This window comes from Pseudophryne corroboree, chromosome 6 (assembly GCF_028390025.1).
Source record: "Pseudophryne corroboree isolate aPseCor3 chromosome 6, aPseCor3.hap2, whole genome shotgun sequence".
Taxonomy (NCBI): Eukaryota; Metazoa; Chordata; class Amphibia; order Anura; family Myobatrachidae; genus Pseudophryne; species Pseudophryne corroboree.
Window position 1 is genome coordinate 603,233,197 of NC_086449.1, and position 10,784 is coordinate 603,243,980.

General features: G+C 45.1%; 1 protein-coding gene across 1 annotated transcript in view; it reads right to left on the reverse strand.

Moving 5' to 3' along the window:
* Positions 1 to 10,516, reverse strand: part of PCYOX1L (prenylcysteine oxidase 1 like) — a 74,731-nt gene extending 64,215 nt beyond the window's left edge. The window contains exons 1-2 of the mRNA XM_063928042.1: positions 10,356 to 10,516; positions 7,781 to 7,987 (exon numbers count right to left, since the gene is read on the reverse strand). Coding sequence (XP_063784112.1) covers positions 7,781 to 7,987; positions 10,356 to 10,440 — 292 coding nt within the window. The 5' untranslated portion in view covers positions 10,441 to 10,516. The remainder of the gene's footprint in view (positions 1 to 7,780; positions 7,988 to 10,355) is intronic.
* Between the last annotated feature and the right edge of the window lie 268 nt (positions 10,517 to 10,784).

The following is a 10,784-nucleotide window of genomic DNA, read 5'->3' on the forward strand; positions in this document are numbered from 1 at the left end:
TGTTGCAGAGGCCTCGAGTGGAACTGAGCATAGTCCACCATGTTGACACCATCAACCCCATCACACACATTGCTGCGTGAATGGATACCCCCTGTGTAGCAGCTCCTGAATTCTTGATTGAATTTTGGATATTTTGTTCAGAGGTAAAATTACTCTCTGAAGACCTGAATCCAACACAGCCCCTAAGTGAGTCATCCGTTGTGACAGAACCAGGTACGACTTTGCCCAATTTATGAGCAAACCGTGTCTCTGCAAACAAGCTATTGTCTGTTGCAGATAACACTGAAGCAATTCCTGAGATTGTGCCAAGATTAATAAGTCGTTGAGGTATGGAAAAATCCTTATCCACTGATGACGGAGATAAGATGCCATTACCATCATAATTTTGGTGAATACTCTGGGAGCTGTGGCCAGTCCAAATGGTAGGGCCTGAAACTGTTGCTGGAGGATATCAAATCTGAGATAGCACTGATGAGTCAGTGCTATAGGAACATGTAGGTAAGCATCCTGGATATCCAGGGATACCATAAAATCCTCTGGGCAAAATAATGGAACGTAAAGTCTCCATATGAAACCAAGGCACCCAAATGTACTTGTTCAGCACTTTGAGATTGAGTATGGGCCGGAACGACCTATTTGGCTTCTGGACTAGAAACAGGTTGGAATAAAAACCTTGTCCTCGTTGCGCAGTAGGAACTGGAATTATCACTCCTGACTGAAGCAACTTCTGAACTGCCTCTTGCAAAGCCCTGGCCTTTGTCATCTGTGGTAGAATGCTGCCAGATCTGTGCAAACTGAAGAAGTCGACCTCCCACCCTGGGGTCCCCCAGGTGGAGGCCCGCCCCATCAGGCTGATGCCTTATCTTTTGATTTGGAAGCCGGTCCTTTGGTAGCCCAATGCTTTTATTCTTACCAGACTTGTTAGATTGAGACTGTTTGCTATAACCCTTTCCTTTTGCTTTTCCTTGAGTCCAAAAGGGCCGAAAAGCTGGAAATCTAGGCATAGATGTGTGTGTGAAAGGAAACTTCACTTTCTTGGAGTCTGCTTCTGACTAAAAAATACTGTTTAATTCTTTACCAAAAAGAATATCTCCAGTAAAAGGCAAAGACTCCAGAACCTTCTTGGATTCTGAGTCAGCTTTCCAAGTACATAGCTAAAACGCTATGCGAGCTGCTACTGCTGAGGCTGCTGCCTGAGAGGCAATTGTACCCATATCCAAGGCTGCTTCTTCCATAAAAATAGCCGCCTGTTTTATATGTGCAATTTGGGATTTTTGCTCTCTAGATGCAAATGAAAGATCATTCTCAATGCATCAGCCCAGGCCACTGCTTTTGCCATCCAGGCTGAAGCCATGGCTGGTCTTATGATTGCCCCTGACAAGGAGAAATTGGTTTTAGAAAACCATCTATTTTCCTATCCTTGACATCATTTTATGATGTTGAAGGCAGAGGTAATGTAGATATTCACACCAATCGAATGACATGCGTATCTACTTTGGGAGCCACCTCCATTTTTTAAACAGTCCCCAGCCAGGAGAGGATAATGGGAATTCCATTTCTTTGGAATTCTAAACTTCTTACTGGGTGTAACCCAAGCCTCTTGCATAATTTCCGTCAGTTGTTCTGACCCAGAAAACTCAGTCCTAACTGTTTTGGCACGTTTAAACACAGGTGCCTTAGATTTTACCAAAGGCTCTGCTGCCTCCTCTAAGGATAGAATAGTTTTAATAGCACTAATCATCTCAAGTATGTCCACTCTGCTGAGGCCTACATCCTCGTCTCTGTGTCAAAGTCAGAAAAATATCATGCTGCACGTTGCCATATATTCACCTCATGCGCTCGCCCGCTGCACATGCACTTTCTCTGGCGTGCGTGCACATATTCGCAGTTGCGTGACGGCGCCCCTACGGGCGTGCGCTTGAACGCATGGTATGTGCATTTACGGTAGGGTTTGTGTGCGTCTAGCGAGCGACACAATCGCTACTTAATAAAACCAAATAGTATGTTTTATAGATAATGTTCCCCTTAGTGATAACTGTAAGTTTGTTTAATGTGACTTGTTCATGGACATAGGAATCCCTCTTTTCATGATACAAAGGGTCTGTCTAAGGTTGAACAGTGGTGTCTGGTACCTAACCGAAGAGTATTTTAATAGCAACAATCCGGTGTTGGTTAGGTAAAGATTAATCGCTCCTGCGTATAGTTATGGCCATTAGTAGATTCTGGACATTTCATATATTTGCAGTTCATTATCCATGCGGCGGGAATCCGGCGATTCCCTCCCACCTGAGCAGTTTGTAATAGCCACAGCACACCTGTTCAAATCCACCTATGACCTTTTGTTACAGTGCAGAGAGACATTCCTGTGTCCAATGAACAATAAGATTGTAGGGCCCTTTGTAGTACACTATATGTTGTGTATATAAGGGTCACTGTCACCAGACCGGCCAGTACTCTCTCTCTTCAACATTTATCTCTGATAATTGGAGGACTGGATTCCGGTTGCTCTTGCGAGTGTTCCCCGTATGGTATGTTACTCTGTGGCCACTTTGTTACCCGTTTAAATGTTAGTCATTCATTCTTATTTGTTGTATTAGTGTTTGCGATCGTTCGCTATTGTGTATATTTCTGTTTAGTTATTCTGTTAGATTTTAATGTTAGCCTGTAGTGTATGAACTGTTCACTGTTTTCTTTTCCCTTTTACTTAGTTAAATATTGTTAGTAAAGGTGTTGGAACCTTAGCACGGTATCGTGTGTTCATTACATTGCAGAGGGTAATAGGAGCGTCTCGATCGCTCAAACAGCTTTAGGATTAACAAGGTTAAGCAGCGTTATATCGCTGCAGTATTTCAGTATAAGGTTTACAGCATAAGAGTATCCTTTCTGTGTGTTACATTCGAGGTTTACTGATTGTCATCCTGTGAGCGTCTGCGCCGCTCGTGATCTCCTCGTGGTCTCGAGCGTCCGCTACGCTGGTAGCGTAGCATTACGGTAGTCGACCGCCTATAGCGTGCTCGACACCACGCATTAAGCTGTGAGCGAGCGTTTCGCATGTGCATCTCGATCACGGCCGAGCGTATGCTACGCTAAGTGTGTACCCTTACGGTACCCCATACGCCAATTGCGTACTGAGTCTCTTACCCATATATAGTGAAGGTTATAAGGTAATCAAATCAGCATTATCATCTGTATGAAGACCCGGAGTACGATGAGTCCTCATCCGAAACATGTGTAGACTGTGAAGATGTTGTTTCATGTCTATGTGATTTACTTACCACTGGCCTTTCAGCCTGTTTTTGATGAGAGGCTACCGTTTCCTGTACTGGATGTGATAAACCCCAGGTGGAATGTTGCATGTAAGGGTTAATAGGGTAACCTATTGCTGGTATAGGAGCTGGCATTATCCGCTCAGCTATACTGGATAATGTCTATGTAAAAGTGGCCCATGGGGGTTCAACCTGAACCTGTGCCTGCCTTGGATTATTCAAGAGGCTTTGGTGAAAGCTAAAACAATTTGCAAATAATCCATTTTGAACCAGATCCTGAGAGGTTAAACCAGCTTTGCAAGACAAAACATGAAATGAGTGTAGGTGCTGCTGTGGAGAGTGTAACCTCCTCACCCTTGCCTCTCTTAGACATGAGAGATAAATCACACGCCTGTACAGTGTTAACTACACAATTTGTGACTGCAATCACTTTCAAATTTGTTAAAGTGACATACTATCTGATCCATCCCTGCCTTGCACCAGCATTGAGGATCGGAATATGTGAAAGAGCATCGATATTCGCGTCTGCTCAGCGCCACTGATAATGTGCTCATGCGCAAGACTGTGCTTGCGCACATTAAGAAATACACTGGGAATAAATCAGCTGTATATAGAACAAAAGAAATATACTGTATTGATCTTAACATGAGCTACAGTAATACAAAGAACAGGAAATGACACCTAGCCAGCCATGGACCTTATGTCCCACTTCCAAGCCATGTGCAGCTGTGGGGGTAGGTTGGTGAAGTGCATGCTGGGAAAGGTTATATAAAGCCCCCTCACCCAAAAACAAGCTCTCTTTTCCTGACACTACAATACAGGACACAACACTGACCTGGCTTCTGGGAATCCACTCAACAAAACACTTTCTTTGGAAGGTAACCATACTTCTGACTATACTAGAACACACTCTACCTTTATTTGGGTGGTCTTCAGTATGCCGCCGGTCGGGCTCCCGGCGACCAGCATACCGGCGCCGGGAGCCCGACAGCCGGCATACCGACACTTATTCTCCCTCGTCGGGGTCCACGACCCCCCTGGAGGGAGAATAAAATAGTGTGCACCGTGCCCGTAGCGTAGCGTGGCGAGCGCAGCAAGCCCGCAAGGGGCTCATTTGCGCTCGCCACACTGTCTGTAAGCCGGCGGCCGGCCTCCCGGCGCCGGTATGCTGGTCGCCGGCCGCCGGCAGATCGTAGTGAACCCCTTTATTTACCTTCACTTTAAATCACCTCTCCTTTTGACTTTGATATCTTTACTATGTCTGTATGTGTTATGCCTGCACTTGGGCTGGCCTATACAATGGACACTGCTTTCTTCATTTGTCTGCTTTCATCTCTCCATCTCTATACACATACTGATAACTTTAACATACACACAAATATATATACATACACACACTAGATGTTTTTCAGGTAGATGATTATCCAGCATTTACCAGTTAGTCCATTGATTAGCCGAGTGCATGTTAAACATTTATCCCCTAACAATAAATGCAACAAACACACACGTTATCATCCCCTAACAATACATGCTACAGACACACACACACACGTTTCTCACCATGCTTTCTGGAACAGCCATCTACTCACATCCTTATACACACGTACACAGGGAAGAGGACAATCTGATAACACTAGCACAGCTTTCTTGCATTCATACATTCACACACACATATATATATATATATAACAAAATAAAGCGGCACTCTGAGACTGTCAAATGTATTTCACAGTGAAATACATTTGACAGTCTCAGAGTGCCGCTTTATTTTGTTCTATGCATCCATCCCTACCTGAGATGGCACCTGAGCATCGAGAATTGGAAGGGGAGTGCCGGTCCTAACAGACTCTGATTATATATATATATATATATATATATACACACACACACACACACACACACACACACACACGTACGAGCAAGAAATAACTAAAACCTGCATTTCAGTTTATTTAGCAACAGAATGGGGTAATACATTACTGGGATCAAGTTAGGAATTCACTTCTGAGTTGTTAAACTGTATTGTGTATCTGACCTGGTAATCTATATTGCATTATTTGTAACTAACCACATGTAAGTAATCTATAACATTGCAGTTACTGTTTATGGAGTAAAAGATGTTATCCTTTATATGGTCTTTGGTTTATTACAACCGAGGGTAAGAAGGATTTGAATGTTGAAATCATATGTATAATGCAATATAGCGATATAACGAGGTTACTTGACGGATTTTGTCAAGGAGTAATATTTGGGCGGTTTTGGCCCAGGCAATAGTAGAGAGTTTGCGTGTGTAGCTCACATGGGACTCTAGCTGAGATGCATAATGCGTATCAGCTGGGACCTTCTGTCTGTGGGCTGTTGTGGTATATGACAAATATATATTATAAGACTGCATGGTAAGGCTAGTGAATATTAGTCAGAAGGTCATAGATGAAGTAGTATCACATGTAAGGAATATGGAATGGAAGGAAGTATTTTATCATTTCCCAATAATTACTTATAACAATTAATACTGGTATAAAGGTTATTTTGTATATGTGTGACTATCAGACCCCCCAGAGGGAGGGGGAGGAGTACAAACAACCTCAGACAAAAGGTACACACTTTAACAGAATACACAAAAAACTGACAGAATTATAGTCAAGTCAGCAATCACACTTGCAATCAGTCACAAGTTATACATTCGTATAATAAGCAATATGAGCACATAATCAACTACAGATACATTTCAAGTATGTAGGAGAAACATATTACTGCATTGCCTTATATAGGAGTTTAACCTTATTCAGTCGCACAGCGAAAGAAAAAGCAGCAATAGTTTACAGACTCATATGCATCAGGCACTTATCCAACTATTCGTACTCAAAGGTAGATAGAGACTTAGGGGCTAATTCAGACCTGAACGCAGATGTGCTAAATTTAGCACATCTACGATCAGTCACACTGACATGAAGGAAGGGGGGGGGGGGGGGTCATGGGGGATGCCCGGCACAGGCTTAGCCCAACCCGCATGTCAGTCCCTGCCCCGTTGCACAAGTGCAAAAGCATCGCACAGCGGCAATGCTTTTGTACTTGAAGAGTAGCTTCCAGCCAGCGCAGCTTCTGCACGCTAGCAGGGAGCTACTTGTTGCTGCCCGTGTCGCAGCGGCTGCGTGTGGCATCACGCAGCCACCGCGACCCACGCCTGCGTTGCCCAGACCTCGCCCCCTAAACGGCCCGCCCCCTTCATCCCAGCGACAGCCTCTGCCTGTCAATCAGGCAGAGACGATAGCAGGGCTACAACAGCCGTCGGCTGTCTGCCATTCGCCGGTGCATTGCGGTGCCGGCGCATGAGTTCAGATCTGACACGCACAGCACCGATCAGGTCTGAATCAGCCCCTAAGTGCTGTATCATCCGGCTCAGGAGAGTGGGATACAGGGAGACTTCACCCCTTTCCAGGATCGATCAATATGTTAGTGAACGCTGAGTGGATCCAGACACTATTAGTATACACAACCGCCCTGTGAACCTACAGTGAACACAGACGCCCAAGTGAACACCGACACACCAGTCATACAGCCACCTATGCTGCGACTGGGTCCTTTTAGATACACATCGTCTCAGATGGAATCAGGAACTCAGTTCATGGCGGGAAACTCAGAGGAAACTGGTCATGAACCAGGGGGAAGAGCGACCAAGGGAGCGTCTTACTCCCCACTGCTGACATTAACCCTAAGGATCACGGCCTCATACTACTCCTGGAGCCTATGATCCCTGAGGCCTAACACTGGAGCACCCGAGGTGGCAGCCGCGTCAGCGACTGTTCGGTAGTCTCCATCCTGAAAGAGTGCGGCTGTGTCTTGCGTTTCCCCTACTAAGCGGAACCGATGCCTTACCTTCTCCCCGTGCTCCAGCCACAGCCTTGTAACATGTGCTGGACTTGCTAGTACATCCTACACAGATGCCCGCCGAAACAGCACTGTACACGTGGGTAAGCGTTGTTGCAACCCGGCGGGGAGTTGTTGAAGTGACTTTCTAAGGTACGTATAAGACGCTTTTTAGAAAGATCGCTCATAAAAAAAACTAGTAAGACTATAAAAATAAAAAAAGTTTATGGCTGCTAAAAACCAGCAGCCCATTGACCATGGTCCGGCTCCTGCCGCACCAAACAAAAAAAACATTTGCCTGAGCCAGGAGGCGGGGATATAGGTACGGGTCCATTGCATTCTGAGAGGCCGAATGCTTTGATTGTTTGGTGCCAATCCGCTGTCACTACCTCATATCCCAATGTTATCCAGTGGATAACCTGTGGTCCCTGCAGGAGAAATGTCGGAGATAAAGAACCAGCCAATCTGTTCCTGTCATATTACAGGCCCTTTTCAAGGATTGGTACATCTGGCCCTCTAGAGATGTAAAGTGTAAATTAAGTTTTTCTTATATATATATATATATATATATATATATATATATATATATATATAAAAAAAATTTTTTAATGTATATATGTGTTGTAAAAAGAAGACACAAAACTCACCTAAAACCTTGACAAAGTCTTGCATGTGTAGGTTTAATGAGTGAAGAGAAGGGCTGCCAGACTCATACTGCTGACTATTCACTGTTAATGTGGCCAGTCGCCCCCCAACACGGTCTGCTTCATAGACATCAATTTGCACCTGTGATCCAAAATGTTGATGAAGAAAGTATGTTACGGCAGAGCCCCCAATACCAGCACCGACCACAGCTGTAAAAACACAAACGAGAGAAAATCAGAAATTGACGCAAATCCCACAATAACTTTATGAATAAATGATTTTATAAAATTGGGAGGACGCAGAAAGTGGAGATAAACGATATATAAATGGTGGCAAATTAGCCCTACATTCAATACCTATACCAACAGCTTTCATTTCCGGTTATAGACTATGGATTTAGCACCATCTGAAAGTATTTGTTACATTCATTTATAAATATAGCATTCATTTTTCTGACAACTATTCTGTATTTATGACACTATGAAATACCTTTATAGTATATTATTGTCTAGTTAATTCAAAAAGATGGTGACGTCTTTTTTTGCAGTCTAGCAACCAAATACCAGAGATTCGCTACTGCTCAACTAGTTTCTTCCGTAGATTTACTAGTTATACTCTGCAGTATGAAAGTTATAGTTGTACAACTCACAGGTCGGCTACAAGGTCACTATTTATAGCCGAAAGATGCAGTACAGACACAGGGAGATCCAGGATGCTGGAACAGAAATGCTATAATAGTATTTGTATACCAGGATCCTGGGTACCCTTGTACCTGTCCTGCATTGTGCAGGGCCGGATCTAGGGGGGGGGGGGGGGGACCGCCCCCCCTAAAACAGTCATAGCCACGCCCACTTTTGAGCAGAAGAGAGCTCTCCGTGGAGAACCTGAGTCAGAACGATGTGCTGCAGCTTATACCACAGCAGCACAGAGGAGCCAGGAGAGCAAGGGTTACAGAGCATTTGCCCTCACTTGCTGGTGTGTGGGTACTAGGGCTAATAAAAACAATTACCCCATAGCACAGTCACATGTACATAGAACAATCACAAAGCTCTATCTCAGTCTCACTCAAAAAGTTCAGTCAGAATTGAGAGAGGAGGAGTTAGGATTGCAGATGGGAGGAGTTGGGACTGTAGAGGGAGGAGTCTAGATTAAACAGTAAACCGCTTCCCCTAAAGAAAAGTCTAGATCCGTCCCTGGCATTGTGCCAGGTATTAATGCAACCATGGGTGTTTGGCCTGTGATCTGGATTTGCAGGAATCTGAACCCCTGTTAGACCATCACTAGACTTTGGAGCTTAAACTTGCAGTGCGGACTCCCTGGCCTGCACAAGTATACATTTACATGTTCCACATCACAAAGCTTATGCTGGAGCATACTGCAGTTCAGTACCTTAGGAAATGACAGCTGTAACCGGTGTGGTACTTTTGTGTTACACAGGGACACACAATGACAGTTGATAAATATACCCCTATCAGTGGCATGCGGTGAGGTCAGTGGCTGGTGAGGCACTGTAGCCATAATGTCCACCGTGTCCCGCCGATGCCCGATACCGCCGCTGTTCCTGCGTGCACCGAAGGTACACGTGCTCCCAGGAATAGTGTGTGTGGTGTTGAAATTAGGGTGCGGCCTCACAACAAGGGGCGTGGTCGTATGACAAGGAGAGGGTGATGCCTTGAAAAAGCAGAGGGTGACAGGAGAGAGATGGTGATGGGGAGACAGTGATGCAGGGGAGATGTAGTGGGTGACAGGGAAAGGGTGACGGAGAGAGGCAGTGGGTGATAGGGAGACACAAGGGAGAGGATGACCGCAGTGGGTGACAGGAAGAGGGTAACACCAGGGAGAGGGTGATGCCAGGGAGCTGGTGACGGGGAGAAGGTGACAGCAGTCTGTGCAAGATGGTTGTACAGGGAGAGGTTGACTCTAGGGAGATGGTGACAGCAGTAGATGACATGGAGAGGGTTATGCCAGGGAGCTGGTGACAGCAGTCAGTGCCAGTTGTGAGTGATAGGGAGAGGGTGACAGGAAGAAGCTGACGTCAGGGCGAGGGTGACAGGAAGAGGGTGATGCCAGTGAGAGCACATTCCTGTGCCACTCTGCCAGCAGTATAGCATACAACATAAGCAGTACTGTAGAGCCCTGAGCCTTGGGTCCCTGATACATCATGGGTGAGCTCAGCCAATCACAAATTTAAGTACCCACCACTCTCCCCTGTAAATCCCGGCCAGCCCCTGCCCGCATGTAAAAGTTTTTTATAAGGTAAAAATGAGTAAAATACAGAAAAGGCTTCGAGCAGATACTCATGACACAGAATATGTCATAGGGATCTTCTTTTTATAATCATTAATGACTCCCCTGACAACACGTTGTATGCAATCAGGGTTATTTACTAAAACTCACAACGTACCTTCACTTCAATCAAAGCAATCAGAAATGTTTATGTATAGCGTAAGTTAAATGATGATAGATATCTGGCTGTTACAAATATACTTAGTACAGATGTGCACCTTCCAGCACATTTAGTATACAATATAAATAAGCGCATTATATGGAGCCTAGTATGCAGCGGGAGACTGTTACCTATCCTGCCGGGCGGATCGGGGTGGCCCAGTTGCCCGGCGCACAGCTGGGAGAGCAGAGAAACCAGCAGCAGCACCGCAGCCATGCTGAGGATGTGCAGTCTCTCTCTCTCTCGCCCGTCTCACCAATCAGTGCAGCCTGAGCGGATGAAGGGACGCAGGCGACAGCGAGGCTTGGAACGCAAGCAGCGCCGCATCCTAGCACAGCGCATGCGCACTACCGAAACCCAGGATTTTCCGTGTAGCGTTGACAGCTGCTGCGACTTTTGTGTTGCAAAAACAAAGAAATAAACAATAAATAAATAAATTTTTGGAGAATGTCTATTATTAATGGTCATATGAAGTTTGGCTCGATTACCCTCAAGGCTGGAAGTGTTGTTAAAAAAATATTTTTTGTAAAAACTATAACTGCACGTAAAGTAGTGCAAGA